Here is a 16,374-nt window from a genome sequence, read left to right on the forward strand (position 1 = left end):
AATTAACAGATCTTGGAAAAGGAAAATTGATAAAATTTTATATTTCTGTTTCGCCTAGGCTTGTCTATTTTCCTTCACTTTCAATGTTGGAAATAGAAGCTTAGAGACTATAGAATCTTCCTTGCTATAGTGTACTTTCTGTAATTTTTCTGTATTATTCTTCTTTCTTTCTCTATGTATATCTGTTGAATGGAGAGAGGAGTATCCTTCTTATAGTGGATGAAGGATCATGTCTCTTCAAGATGATAACTCTTCAAGTGTTGTTATGGAGAGTCATAGCTCATGGTGAAGAAGAATGATGATTCATGATGAAAGAGATGCAATTGTACTGAAGAATCATGCCTTTTGCAGTGAAGACGTCGGTCACAAATGCGACATGGGTGTCATGTTTGTGACTTTGCTTTGCCATGAAAAGTTGATGAACTATCTGTCACGATCCGACAGATGGTCTTCTGTCTTTGGTTGATTTCAGGCATGATCACGAACAGGACTTGGGCATCACGATCATGACAGATGCTTTGATCCTAATTTGGCTCTTTTCTTCTATCTTTGATCTGGTCCTTGCTGATATTCCTTCGTATTGAGCTTTTAAGTGTTTCAAACCTATCTCTAGAGAAATCATGAACAAACAAGTGAAATCTTTCCAAAACTTATCTTAAACTAAGCTAAATGCATTAATATAAATATGAATATGCATGCATAAATACGTAAATTAAGGACTTATCACCGCGTTACCCTCCATATGTATATATGAGAAATTTGAACCACCTTGTTGTCAATTATAAAATTAGATGAAATAATCAATTATAAAATTCAACTAAGTTAAATAGTATATTAATAATTTAATGTAAAAAATATTTAAATGGGTAGGGGAAGTAGAAATCGGAGGGGATATATATGCAATGTCACATGTAATATTTTAGATCTCGTAATATGTAGGGTAAAAAAGTAGGTAGATTCAATGGTTAAAGTGACATATTTGGTCAAAACGAGTCTAAAGATATCAAAATCGCCAAAATAAAGGATCAGGAAGAGCATTTTTGGTAGGGGTGTGCAAAAACCAATCCGAACCGAAATAACCGACCGAATCGATGAATTTTTATTTTTTCGGTTTAGTTTTTGGTCTATTAGATTCGGTTTCGGTTTTATTTTTTTATAATATTTCAGTAATTTCGGTCGGTTCAGTTTTTAAATCAAAATTATGGAATTAACCGAACTAACCGAAATAAATTAAATATAATTAGTATATGTTATTTATTGTTCTAAGTTATATTTGATTTAGAATTATATTATTAGAATCTTTGTTAAGTATGATAGTTTTTGGATTGTCTGTAACTGATTATATTATTGGTCTATTCAATGTTTGGCTATCAATTTAGTACAATTATACACTAATTCATATTTGGAATTAACATTCATTTCATTTCTATATAAAATTTCTATGTTTTTTTTTTCTTTCAATCCAAAAAGAAAAATAAAAATAAAAATTGTTATATATATATAAGTAAATACTCAACAACATTATTTTTTTTTTTTTTTTTTGATAATAATGCTAATATTTCATTAAGTAGTAAAATTGCAAGTACAAGATGAGACCAGTAAGGCATAAAACCTCACATACATATAGGCTAAGTCTAATACATAGTCCACTAGGGCAAAAAAATGACTATTAAAAGCAAAAAAGACCATCAAAGGCACATCGAACATAAACAACAGTTGAAACATATATTTATCATAGCTCCAAATGCGCCGTAAAGCAAGTGTAGACCAATCTTCAACCTTTGAACCATTCTGAACCTTCGGATCTAAGTCATTTCTTATGCAACCATGTAGATCCAGTGATCTACGGATAAGATCTACCGTTTCTGTCCTTGCTAAAACAGAAAAAGTTACAAAAATAAAGATTGTAGCCACCAGATGCAATAACAACGGATCTAGAGATCTGATAAGATATAGGATCCAACTAACAAAATCAACACAAACAAAAAGAAGGACAACTACAAAGACGAAAACAAAAAAAATAAAAATGGTGGGAGGAGGAAGAAGGAAGAAGGAAGACAAGCTTCCTTCTTCCTCCTCAACTAGACTGCAGCAAAGAGGAAGAGAGCTAACAAAAGATTGGTAAGTTGAGCTGGGGCAAAGAAGAAAAAAAGGAAGAAAGAAGAAAGCAGAGGGAGGGAGGCGGAAGGATATGAAGAAAAAAAGGAAAAAAAGGAAGAAAGCAGAGGGATAAAGCCAATTTTTTATTTACCCAACAACATTATTAACAGTGTAATATTAACTTTATATAAAAATAATTGTTAATGAAATTTTTTAATGTAAAAAAACCGAATAACCGAACCGACCCGACCGAAATAATTCGGTTCGGTTCAGTTCGGTTATTTATTATTATTTGATTAGGTTCGGTTTTTATTTTTAAGGATATTCGGTTTTTGGTTATTTCGATTCGGTTCGATTTTCAGACCGAACCGACTACCCCTAATTTTTGGAAGAAAAGAGTTTCAAAAGTGAAATTTGTATCTCGTAAATATCCGTTTTTTCCTCCTAAAAAGGTAAGGTTTCTGAGGAAATTCCTCTCTCCAAGATTATTTATTCTTCATCTTCTTTTCTTTCTTTTGTTTTGTTATTGATCTTATATTTTTTTAGTTTTGATTTTATTATCAAAGAGACAGTCGAATATATTTTCCGTATATTCTCGATTTCTCTAAGTTGAATTAAATTAATTCCAAAACAATGATTTTCCAGTTAAATCAATTGTTTTGAACTATAATTGGAGACTGAGATTGATCCTTTAGTGGAATTCTTCACGGCTCGAATGGTTCTCTTGATAGTTTTTTTTAATTTATTCAATTTAATCTAATTTTTTTATTTTTATGTTCAAATCTGATATTAATAATACTACTATCTAGTTTTACTGATTTGGTTTTTGATTCTACTAATTATTCAGACTAAACAAATCAAATTGCGACAAGTTATATCGCGATCATTTGGATACTGATTGTTATAAAACTTTGTAATTATATTTATTTTAGTCCTTTAAAGTCAATTCATATTTATACAAGTTAGTATTATTAGTTCCCGAATGATCAATTAATTAAGCGTGTCTTAGTGAGATTTAATCACATTTTGGCCGAGTTCATATATTTTTTTATTCAATTTAGTTCTTTTACGTTAATTTTTCTATTATTAGTCCTCTTGTATTCAAATTAAGTTTATTTTAATTATGTTCAACATATATTTCAAGTTCCACATATTATATGCTTATATAATTTTTATAAGTTATTAATAAGTGTTTTATGGAGTTTCATGACAAATTAGAATGAAACCGGATGAGAATTGAGGAAAAAGACCATTGTAGGTATTTCTGACAAAAGGTTCATCGTGGTAGACAAAATCAGTGAGAAATGTAAAAACTTGCTGATATAGCCACTACCCACGTATTCCATTATGGCCCTAAATAATGAAGTCCACGTTCAGCACGATCTTATACCGATAACTCACAGGTAACTTCCACCCTTATTCCTATAAATAGACTTAAAGCTGAAGAGGAAAGGGTTGGTTTTTGGAGAGAGAAAGAGACTATATTTTATTGTATCTGACTTAAGCATCAGAACGTTTGTGGGAAGACCGCTTCCCACACTGTAACAGGTTTAATCCTCAAGGAAGATCAACCATCGCCAAGGACGTTCAACCTTCAACCTTCATCCAGGGACGTTCAACATTCATCCAGGAGGTTCGATCCTCGAGGAACGTCGACCGTCATCAATCTGTTTGGAAGGACCGCCTTCCTTCAGAGGTTCATCGATTAATCTTCCATTCAACAAATTTATTGTTTAGTTCAGGCTACAACAATTGGCGCCGTCTGTGGGAAACATCGATCAAAAAGTCATTCAGCCAACATTGTCTATTTTTCGTAATAATAAAGATGCCTCCCAAGAGATCTCAAGTTCCAGCTTCTCAAGCATCCCATATTCCGGACGAACACGACGCACATCCGACCAATGAAGAAGAACGTGTTGAAAACGTGGAAGACCAACATGGGCCATCAAGAACAAATCCACCTACTGTTCCCTTGGTAGATTATGAAGAGTTGAAGAAAAAATTTGAAGAAAACAATAATCAGCTCCAAGAATTAATGCTTTTTGTCCAAGAAGAAATGCGAGACAAGGAGTTTCGAAATAAGGAAAAACGTCCTGAGGTTGAGTTACCACACGATGAAATCTCGGAACCACGTGAAGGAGAAAAACGTAGAGGAAACAACGTAAAGATCCATGAAGTTGTGGAAAGTTCTTGTAAAGAAAATTCAAAGGCACATGAGAAAGCCGGAGAAGAATCTGTGTTCAACGCGAAATAGGCTGTAGACCTTAAAAAGATTATTGAAAAGGTCCTAGAGCAAAAGAAGTTAGTTCCAAGCAACGATACGCAAACAGCGAGGAAAATTCCTTTTTCAGGAGAGATTATGAATAAACCTCTCCCTCAAAAATTCAAGATGCCTCAACTCGCCACTTATTCCGGAAAGGGTGATCCCTACGATCATATGCAGAGTTATGAAGCGGTGATGCTATTACATGGATGGGAAGATGCCATAATGTGTCGAGATTTTTCCCTCACTCTATCAGACCATGCCCGTGCATGGTTCAATAGCTTAAAGGAAAGCTCCATCTCCAACTTTGATCAATTGAGAGGAGAATTCATAAAGGCATTCATCATCAACACCAGAAGGAAGAAGGATGCAACAAATCTCCTCACAATAAAGAAAGATGAAAAGGAGAGTTTAAAGGACTACATAGAAAGATTCTGCGTGGCAACTCTGGAGATTCAGGATCTCCAAGCTGGGATGGAAGTTGCAGGAATACTACAAGGAACGAGATCAAGAGATCTCCAAAAAGCCCTCTCTTATGATCAACCCTCAACCTTGGGAGATCTGTTTAGCCGGGCTAATAAGTTCATTCTTTCCGAAGATGTGATGAAGAACATAGGGGCAAGGGAAAATCAAGAGAGGAAAAGAAAGGAAAGGGACGAAGTTGGGGATATAAAGAAGGGAAGAAGGAACGAAGCAAGACATGTACCAAGGCCGAAATATGAAAATTTTACACCCTTACTCCAGCCACATTCCAATATCCTAGTAGCCATTGAAAGATCTGGACTCCTTATATTTCCCCTAAGGACTAATGGGTCGATAGGTAGAATGACAGATGCTTATTGTCGATTTCACAAGACTCATGGTCATTCAACTGATCGATGTAGGCAATTGATGAATGAAATAGAGTCACTGGTACGACAAGGTAAGCTCGATAATTTTGTCTATGCAGAAATGTGGAGGAGGGAAAAGCCACAACCCTCCAAAGAAGAAAGGTATTTGGAAAACAGAGACAAGGAGGGCCGAACATACGCCAAAGGGAAGGAAGATAAGAAGGATAAACCCATGGCCCTTGATAACAAACCGGCGTACCCCGCAATAAATGTTATCTCTGGAGGAGAAACTTTGGCTGGTGAATCCTCTTCATCAAGGAAGACTTATGCTAGGCAAGCCTATGAGGTTAACAATGTGATGAAATCCCACGAAGCGGAGTCCATAACCTTTACTCCGGCAGATCAGGGAAACGTAGTGATACCCCATGATGATGCAATGGTGGTTTCTGCTACCATAATGAAGTTCCCAGTGGAAAGAATTCTCATTGACAGTGGGAGTTCAGTCAACCTCCTCTATTGGAATTGTTTCAAGAAGATGAATCTATCTCTGGATAGATTGAAGAAGGTGTCGGCCCCGCTCTTCAGCTTCTCAGGAGAAGTCGTTCAAGTGGCCGGGTCCATTCAATTACCAATCACATTAGGCGAGGAGCCTTGTAATGTTACAAGGATGGTGAATTTTATGGTAGTAAAATCTGTATCTCTAGCCTACAATGTGATACTAGGAAGACCATTAATCATTGGCATGGGAGCCATGATATGGCCAGGATACTTACTGATGAAGTTTCCAACACCAAATGGTATAGGGCAAGTGAGAGGAGATCAAAAGAAGGCTCGTAACAGCTACGTTTCCTCGGTTAAAGGAAAACATAGTGCAAGTGCAGAGACAATGGCAATTTCTGAAGAATCCGCCAGTAAACCAAAGCCAAAACCAGTTGAAGATGTCGAAGCAATATCTCTGACAGAAGATGATCCAGAAAAAATAACGTATGTCGGAAGTAAAATGGCGGAAAAAGTCAAGAATGAAGTAATAGCATGTCTTAGGAGGAACATGAACGTGTTCGCTTGGGTTCCTATAGATATGTCCGACATAAGCTTGAATGTGGCTTCCCACCACTTGAATGTTGATCCAAACATCAGACCAATCAAGCAAAAGAAAAGAAGAATAGCACCAGAGAGGCAAAAAGCCCTAGAAGAAGAAGTTGACAAGTTGCTTGAAGCAAATTTTATTCGAGAAGTTTATTACCCCGATTGGTTGGCAAACATTTTGATGGTGAAGAAACCCAATGGAAAATGGAGAATGTGCATAGATTTCACTGATCTGAACAAGGCTTGCCCAAAGGATTCATATCCTTTACCCCAAATTGACAAGATGGTGGATGAAACATCTGGATACGAACTATTGAGCTTCGTCGACGCATACATGGGATACCATCAAATAAAAATGAATCCCTCCGATGAAGAAAAGACATCATTTATCACTGAGAAGGGCACATACTGCTACAGGGTTATGCCTTTTGGACTTAAAAACGCAGGAGCAACCTATCAAAGGATGATAAATAAGGTTTTTAAACCTTTGTTGGGCAACACCATGGAAGCTTACGTAGATGATATGATCATTAAAAGCAAGAAAGGAGAATCACATGCAGAAAAGCTTGACAAGGTGTTTGATGTGCTAAGAACCCATAATATAAAGTTAAATCCTAACAAGTGTACTTTCGGAGTACGGTCAGGCAAGTTCTTAGGTTACATGATAACTGAGAGAGGTATTGAAGCGGATCTAGAAAAAATCCAGGCCATCTCCGAGATGAAACCTCCAACATCCATCAAGGAAGTTCAGCGTTTAACAGGAAGATTAGCATCGTTGAATAGATTTCTATCTAAATCAGCTGAAAAAAGCCTACCTTTCTTCAAAACCTTGAGAGCAGGAAAAAACTTCCAGTGGACGGCTGAATGTGAAAAAGCTTTTGAAGATTTAAAAGATTATTTGAAGAAAATACCATTATTGACAAGACCAGAGCCAGGTGAAACGCTGTTTGTATATCTGGGAGTGAGCAAGGTGGCCTTGAGTGCAGTTCTATTAAAAAGAGAAGGGAAAGTTGACAAGCCAATCTACTACGTGAGTAAGGTAATCCAAGGAGCAGAGCCTCGATACCCTTTTGCAGAAAAAGTCGCTTTTGCACTAGTAATAGCTTCCAGGAAGTTAAGGCCCTATTTTCAGGCTCATTCCATAGTCGTATTAACCGATCAGCCTCTAAGGCAAATATTGCAAAAGCCTGAATGCTCCGGACGTCTTACGAAATGGGCAATCGAGTTAGGAGAATATGACATTCACTTTGAGCCTAGACAAGCCATTAAAGGACAAGCCTTAGCTGATTTCATTGTGGGGTGTACCGGAGAAAGAAGAGTGGCAAGAGAAAATGAGCACACATGGAAATTATTCGTTGATGGAGCATCAAGTTCAACAGGAAGTGGAGCAGGAATAGTATTGATATCTCCCGAACGAGAGATAATCGAATACTCTTTACGTTTTGCCTTTCCAAGTTCAAATAACATTGCAGAATACGAAGCCCTTATAGGAGGGATGAAGCTTGCAAAAGAATTACAAGTTCAAAAGATTACAGCTCACAGTGATTCACAGTTGGTGGTGCAGCAATTCAATGGAGAGTACGAAGCGAAAGAACCCATCATGGTTAAATATCTACGGAAGGTTAAATCTTTATCTCAAGGGTTTGAAGACCTCCAGTTGCTACAAATCAATAGGTCTTCTAATAGCCATGCAAACGCTTTATCAAAGCTTGCATTGTCAATGGAAACGAAAGGAAGAATGGTACATCTAGAAAAGCTGAAAAGGCCAAGCATAGAGGAATAGATTGTGGCATGTATTGAAGAAGTACAAGATTGGAGAGCACCATTTGTGAAGTTCTTGAAGACAGGGGAGCTTCCAGTTGAAGCCACAGAGGTAAAGAAATTGAAGATGAGAGCAGCACGTTTCACCTTGATAGATGATATCCTCTATAAGAAAGGTTTCTCAATGCCACTTTTGAAGTGTCTGGGTCCGCAGAAGGCAGATTACGCTCTAACCGAAATACATGAAGGAATATGCGGACAACATTTGGGAGCAAGGGCCTTAGCAAGTAAAGTGTTGCGTAGCGGATTCTTCTGGCCCACCTTGAGGGACGATGCCTTGAAGAAGATTAAAACATGTGATAAATGTCAAAGATTTGCAACCATTCAAAATGCTCCAGCCACGCTCTTGAGAACCTCCATCGAGCCTACTCCATTTGCAAAATGGGGATTAGATCTGCTAGGACCTTTTCCCCTAGCAATAGGAGGAAGAAAGTTCCTGATAGTGGCAACCGATTATTTCACAAAATGGATCGAAGCAGAACCATTAGCTACCATCACTGCCAGGAAAATAGAAACTGTGGTATGGAAGGACATCATATGCAGGTTTGGAATACCAAGAGTGATAATTACAGATAAAGGAAAGCAGTTCGATTGTGACTCATTCAAAGATTTTTGTGAAAGGCTTCATATCCAACTCAGTTTTGCTTCGGTAGCATACCCACAAGCCAATGGACAAGTAGAAAGAAGCAACCGAACAATCCTAGAAGGCTTGAAAATGCGCTTAGACAAAGCAAAATGGGCATGGGCGGATGAGCTTCCCTCAATCCTGTGGGCATATAGAACCACCAAGAGAATCCCAACTGGAGAAACCTCGTTCAGCCTAGCTTATGGAACAGAAGCATTGATCCCCGTGGAGATCGGAGCTACTTCACCAAGAATGGTTGATTTTAAGGAAAAAACAAATTCTGATACACTGCAGGATAACTTGGATATGATAGATGAACATAGAGATAAAGCGCACATACGGTTGGCAGCATATCAACAGAGAGTATCTCGTTACTACAATTCGAGGGTGAAGGAAAGAATGTTAATAGAAGGAGATCTTGTTTTGAGAAAGACCGCCATAACCAAGGCACATTTAGAGGAGGGAAAATTTCACCCAAATTGGGAAGGGCCATACCGGATAAGAAGGTTGGTGGGGCCTGGAACTTGCTTACTGGAAACGATAGAAGGGAAGAAGATTCATAAGACATGGAATACAAATCACTTGAAGCTCTACTTCTAGAGCAATTGTATTAACACTTATTATGAATAAAGAGACTCAAGCCGTGATTACGGTCCCGTGGTTTTTCCCCAGAATTGGGGTTTCCACATAAATACGGTATGTTCATGTTTACCATTTATTTACTTACTTTACATATGCTACATACTCTCAATTTTCTTATATAATATGGAGAAAAAGCTAATAAAATTGTCATCCTAAGCTTTATATGATCTCCAGCTCCGGCAAAAAGTAAAGGCGGTGAGTAAAATGAAAAACCCATCTTATAGGAGGGAAGTCACGCTCTTTATTATCAAAAAACCGCTATGACATATGGTTGTAACACACCATGGATGCACGCGGATCAAGTCTGTTAAGACATAAGGTGTAGAAAAAAGTGAAACGCTTTCACCTTGGATGCACGCAGTTATCAAAAAAATCGCTATGACATATGGTTGTAACACACCATGGATGCACGCCGATCAAGGCTGTTAAGACATAAGGTGTAGAAAAAAGCGAAACACTTTCACCTTGGATGCACGCAGTTATCAAAAAACCGCTATGACATATGGTTGTAACACACCATGGATGCACGCGGATCAAGGCTGTTAAGACATAAGGTGTAGAAAAAAGCGAAACGCTTTCACCTTAAATGCACACAGTTATCAAAAAACCGCTATGACATATGGTTGTAACACACCATGGATGCACGCGGATCAAGGCTGTTAAGACATAAGGTGTAGAAAAAAGCAAAACGCTTTCACATTGGATGCACGCAGTTATCAAAAAACCGCTATGACATATGGTTGTAACACACCATGGATGCACGCGGATCAAGTCTGTTAAGACATAAGGTGTAGAAAAAAGCGAAACGCTTTCACCTGGGATGCATGCAGTTATCAAAAAATAGCTAAGGCATATGGGTGTAACAGACCATAGATGCACGCAGATCAAAACTGTTAAGATACTTGGTGTAGGAAAAAGCAAAAAGCGTTTTTACCATAAGACACACTGTTATTTCTATTAAAGCAATATCGATAAAGTTCATCAAAATCACATTTAATTCGGATCGAATTTCAAGTGATTGGGGAGCAGGAAAGCTTGAATACATATAAAAAGTTAAACCTATCTCTAAGGAAGAGGAGATACATATAAAAAGGAAAAACCTATCTCTAAGGAAGGGGGGTAGCAGAAGCATCATCATCGTCATCAAGATCCTCCTCATCCAAGTGCTGCAAAACATCTATTTTCTCGTATCCTGCAATCCCGTTCTTCCCATGAAAAATCCAAGGTCCACTGAGGTTCTCTAGATCATCATAGAAGCCTTTATTAAAAGAAGCGGCGACATCCTCTTCATCAGGGTCAAAACTTTGCTAGGGGCGAGAGTCAGAAATTGACGCAGTCTTCGAAAACACTAACTCGGGATATGCACGCCCATGTTCTTCCTCAAAAATCTGGCGAGCCAGATAAAAGCCCGTCTTACTAAATGAGACCCCTACAGCACATTTCCGTTGATAGCAATCGAAAGACTCCCTATACGATTGAATGCTAGAAGTGGAGATCGATTTTAGTTCTTCGGTTAGCCTATGGACCGTCTCATGCTTAGCAGTCAACTCGTTTTGAAGCAAAGTGGCTTCATTAAGAAGCTTGCAAGTTTTTTCAACCAACTTCTTATTATCATCAACGGTGGCTGAATATTTGGAAGCATCCTCCTTAAAGCGATCACACTCAAACTGCAGCTTTTTGTTATGGTCTCGAAGATCTCTAATGGTTTGTTCCATTTTTTCCTGATGAGTAAGATGATTCTCTAGCTTATGGTTCCGCTCCTGAAGATCCCTAATGGTCTGATCCATTTTCTCATTACGAACGAGACAGTCATCGAGTTTTTTCTTCCATGATCTTGCGAACCCAAAAGCAAGAGAAGCACGCTGAGCTCCCTGCAATAATAAGGAAAGGTATGAAGAAAAATATTTTTCTTTTCAAACTTATGAGTAAGAAAGGTATACACCTATTACCTCAACGATTCGACGCTCGGCTAAATCCATCTTTTTCTGGATATCTTTAAAGTAAGTTTCTTCGTCTCGAGGAAAGATGGAGGAATACATTAACCTCGAAGCTACCCTAGGAAGAAAAACAGAGTCGGTATCAAGCAACCCAGGATACACTCTGAAATCATCTCCATTTAAAGAGCGAGTCAAGGTAGGCTCATCTCTGTATAGCTTCCAGAATGATTTAGGCTTGTCCAACAAGGGAAAAGAAGGACGAAGATCATTTAGAGATTCTGATCGAAGTGTCTTCTTCGAGATGTGAGGAGTCTTGGGATGTGAAAAATCCGGACCACCCCTGTCAGCATGGGCGGGGCCTGTGCGAAAACTAGGAATATCTTTCTCAACTCCACTCTCAGAAGCAGGTTGGGGGTCCCCCACCTTCGATGATTCAGCTTCAACCTCCTTACTAGGATCTATATCGGTAGGCACATCAGCGGCTTTTGCCTTTTTTGAAATTTCATCTTTTGAAGTTATTGAATCTTGAGCATCTCCTCTACTACGCTTTTGGTTACCTGTCTTCAGGGCAATAAGTGCAAATTTCCCAGTCGCAGAAGTCATACCTGTATAAGAGCGAAAAAACGTTTAGAGTCAACAAAGGAGCCTTATCATAAGACATAATATGTTTAAATGATTCACCAATCTCAGGAATGAACTGTGAAGAATCTTTTGACAATTCAGATGTCAAAGGAGCATCAGGTTGTTGCTCAACCAATGATGGGATATTAATAAAATCAGAGGCGGATGTCATATCCGTGAGATTAGGGAGCATAGTTGTCTTTTCTGATGAGGAGCAAAAACTCTTGCTTTCTTTCGCAGATGTGGAGGATGGAACAATATCCAACCAACCGTGATACGACGGAAAGCCTTCAAAAAGTGACTGAGAGAATTTTTCGCATACTAAAGAATTAAGATCTCTGACGAATATCTATCTAAAAGTTTGGAATGTGAAGGACGTGAGACGCCTCGTCTAATCCAACTCCAGTCCCAGGGAGGAGGAACATTCCATACCCTTCTAGGAGGAGAAACAACAATCCATCTATCTTCATACTTTTCAAGAGGAGGAAGGTCATCAATGAATAATCCCTCCTCGCACATACCGATCTTCTGAAGAGAAAATCGCCCAGATTTATCCTTGAGAGATCTGAGAAGGTAGAAAAGATGAAAAAGGTGGACGGCTGGAGCTATTCCCTTCTCGTTACAAAGTGCATAAAATGCCAGAAGCAATCTCCATCCTTGAGGGTGAAGCTGAGGCGGAGACAATTTGTTGCTTTTCAAAAATTCCATGAAGAATGAAGGTAAAGGAAAGCGGACTCCCATTTCCAACAAAGCCCATGAATGGCGAATGATTCTGAGGGCACAAAAGCAAAAGAGGTCTTCAAGTCTGAAGGAAGGCAGACCTCCCAATCAGACGGGAACGAGAATGTTGTCTTGAAAGTATGAACATCATCTTGAGATAGACAAGTAGGAACGCACAAGGCCATTAAATCCAGGGAGTGCGGCCCCAAGGCTTCAAAAATATATCTTGATGTTTACTTAGTACGAACCATGATGAAAATCCTTAGATGAAATAAGCCAGCTGTAGAGGAAAAAGCTTAAAAGCAATTAGAGGCACAAACATGTTAAAGGTTCGGGCTTCGTTCAAAATCGCAAAAGCATGGAAGATGAGAAATGAAAAAGTGGTTTAGGATCGTTTCTTAACGAAAAAGTGGTTTAGGATCGTTCCTTAACAAAAAAGCGGTTTAGGATCGGTCCTTAACGAAAAAGTGGTTTAGGATCGTTTCTTAACGAAAAAGTGGTTTAGGATCGTTTCTTAACGAAAAAGCGGTTTAGGATCGTTTTTTAACAAAAAAGTGGTTTAGGATCGTTCCTTAACAAAAAAGTGGTTTAGGATCGTTCCTTAACAAAAAAGCGGTTTAGGATCGTTCCTTAATGAAAAAGCGGTTTAGGATCGTTTCTTAACGAAAAAGTAGTTTAGGATCGTTTCTTAACGAAAAAGCGGTTTAGGATCGTTTTTTAACGAAAAAGCGGTTTGGGATCGTTGTTTAATGAAAAAGCGGTTTAGGATCGTTTTTCAACCAAAAATCAGTCAAGGATCGTTTTCTAATGGAAGCAAGAAAAACGGTAAAGGGCTCGAGGGTTCATTCAACAAATATGTCGTTTTTCATAAAACATGTTCGAGTTAGTTTTTTCTTTGTTGAAGATCGTTTTCTAATCGAAATGAAAAACTAGTTCAGGATCGTTTTTATTTCGAAACGAAAAACGGTGGAGGCTCGGGCAGATTCGATTTTTGCTTTAAAAATCGGAAAAAACGTTTAAGTCAAATTTCTATCCCAAAAATCACAGAAACTTTTGGGATTCAAAGTCGTTCGACCCCGAAGAACTTTTGCGGTCTGGAACTTATCAAAAATAAATAAATAAATAACAAAAAAACATATGCATACAAGGTAAAAATCGGGTAGGTCCGATTATTTTCAAAATCGCAAAACGTCGGGATTCAAGGTCGTTCGACCCCGAAGAACGTTTGCGGTTTCGGAAAGGGAGAGATCGGAGATCTCGTGAATGGGTTAACCGTTTTTTCTCCTATCCCCTTTAACCTATATAAACTAATTTTTCATTCGACAGATACAGAATTGCGGAGTCGAGGAAGAGACTAACCTGAAAATGGAGCTTTTCCCGAAGCCAAAGAAATCCAAGACTAGGCGCGGAGGAGAGAAAATCGGTGCACTTGAGGTAAAAAAGAAATCATGTGCCAACATCCTTAAATACTAGAGAGGTATTATGGAATCCTAAAAGGAGTAGGATTCTTATATTTATCTCTATTATTATTTTTCCTAATCCTAAAAGAATAGGATTCTTATATTTATCTCTATTATTATCCTAATCCTAAACAGAATAGGATTCTTATACTTATCTCTATTATTATTTACTCTAATCCTAAACAGAATAGGATTCTTATGTTTTTCATAATAAAAAGCAGAATGAGATTTTATTTCCTACCAATATTCCCGATTATCCTTGTCAGGGTAATCGAACAAAATCATATCCGGCAACAAAGCAGTAACGGTAGGAACAACCAATTTTTTCTATCTCATAGGGAAAGAACCTAACTCGTTTTCATTCCTATTTCTAACCCTTATTTCTTATGTGAAAGTGATAATCCTGTGAGGAAGACTCGTGCAACTATCTTTTAGAATTATTTCTCGAGCTACTGAGAATACTTATCTTTCTCACTCTTATTTTGGAAAATTATCCAAAAATAATAGTGGGGAGCAATTGATATAGCCACTACCCACGTATTCCATTATGGCCTTAAATAATGAAGTCCACGTTCAGCATGATCTTATACCGATAGCTCACAGGTAACTTCCACCCTTATTCCTATAAATAGGCTTAAAGTTGAAGAGGAAATGGTTGGTTTTTGGAGAGAGAAAGAGACTATATTTTATTGTATCTGACTTAAGCATCGGAGCGTTTGTGGGAAGACCGCTTCCCACACTGTAACAGGTTTTATCCTCAAGGAAGATCAACCATCGCCAAGGACGTTCAACCTTCATCCAGAGACCTTCAACCTTCATCCAGGGACGTTCAACATTCATCCAGGAGGTTCGATCCTCGAGGAACGTCGACCGTCATCAATCTGTTTGGAAGGACCGCCTTCCTTCAGAGGTTCATCGATTAATCTTCCATTCAACAAATTTATTGTTTAGTTCAGGCTACAACACTTGCACTTTTCACTATTTCTGTAACTAATTTCATTTCGTTTCTTCTAATTAGAATTTTGTAGAAACTATAATAATTATCTATGGTATTTTGAGGGTTTGGGAATGTCCGGATATAATTATATTTAATTTATTTATATTGAAATTGTATTATTTTTATTATTTATTTAATTTTGTGTATTAATATCCAATATGACATAAGCATGATTTTTAAAAACAAAGTGAGCATTTAAAATGAGTTTAAAAGTTTAAAAGAGATGTTAATAGTTTAAATGTATTTAGAAATGCTAAGTAGGAGGCTGATATGTTTGTCGTGCGTTTTTTGAGGTGCTTAATATTTTCTTCTGAGGGAATATTAGCCTTCTCTAAGTGTATCTAACTTTCCGTACCCATTTTCTTTCCAGAAAGAATCTCTATAACATTCTTGAACATAAAATCCAAATGGTGACTCTTTCTTTGACGCATGTCCTACCTAGTTATTGTTTCTCTATTAGACTCTGGGTCCAAACAGTACCGTAAGATGACAAACCTCCATTAGGCAAAAGCTCGACCGAGGCAGGCTCTGTCGCCACCCATAATGATAAATCAAACTTGGTTAAATCTGATATCAATATTCTTTTCTATTTTACAATTTTAATTTCCATGGTTACAGATTTGCACCTTAACTAACTTTTAGAAAATTAAGCAATACGCAAATCTCTACATGAAATTTTATAATTAGCGTAATATATTATAAATAATTAAAAAGGTTAATATATATACACAAGTATATTTAATTGAGCAGAACATATTTTAATCAATTCAGTTTACAGAATGCTAAAAAAAAATTGGAATTTCAAGTATTTTCCGCAATTTATGGGTATTTATACATTTTTTATAATTTTTGAAATTATTTTAGAATATTTAAAAAATTTAAAATTGAATATTTTATCCATCCAAAAATTAAATTTTCTTTTGTAAAAATAGCACTATCAAAGATTTAGACTGAAACGATGCTGAAGGACACTCCCAAGCCCCTACATGGCGTGCACATATTGGAGGTTCTATACCACATGTCACATTATGATTGGTGTGTGTGCCACACGTGAGACACGTGGAGAAGCTATGTTGGTCTAGGGAAGGAGAAATTTCCAATTTAGGAGAAAATTTCTACGAACTAGATCAGTACTAGTATCTTTCATCCAGATGATGTCACATCATCCCATTTGTTGATTTGACGTCATCTGAGTGGAGGGACTAGTACCGGTCTCGTTCCATAATAGAATTTTTCATTTTTGATGTCTCTGATCATATTAGTGAAGTCTGT

The 16,374-nt window shown here is 37.5% G+C and overlaps 1 protein-coding gene across 1 annotated transcript; it reads right to left on the reverse strand.

Moving 5' to 3' along the window:
- Positions 1-10,398: 10,398 nt before the first annotated feature.
- On the reverse strand, positions 10,399-14,071 carry LOC136207318 (uncharacterized). Its single transcript, XM_065998596.1, has 3 exons — positions 14,005-14,071; positions 11,317-11,909; positions 10,399-11,238 (listed from the first exon to the last, which is right to left on the reverse strand). Exons 2-3 carry the CDS (start codon positions 11,905-11,907, stop codon positions 10,675-10,677), a joined length of 1,155 nt encoding a protein of 384 aa, XP_065854668.1. The 5' UTR covers positions 11,908-11,909; positions 14,005-14,071; the 3' UTR covers positions 10,399-10,674.
- Between the last annotated feature and the right edge of the window lie 2,303 nt (positions 14,072-16,374).

Source organism: Euphorbia lathyris, chromosome 9 (genome assembly GCF_963576675.1).
Source record: "Euphorbia lathyris chromosome 9, ddEupLath1.1, whole genome shotgun sequence".
Lineage (NCBI taxonomy): Eukaryota > Viridiplantae > Streptophyta > Magnoliopsida > Malpighiales > Euphorbiaceae > Euphorbia > Euphorbia lathyris.

Coding starts and splice junctions, on each gene's coding strand:
- LOC136207318 (XM_065998596.1), bottom strand. CDS start 11,907: ATGACTTCTGCGACTGGGAAATTTGCACTTATTGCCCTGAAGACAGGT. Junction 11,239..11,316: donor CCGAGCGTCGAATCGTTGAG/GTAATAGGTGTA, acceptor TTATTATTGCAG/GGAGCTCAGCGTGCTTCTCT.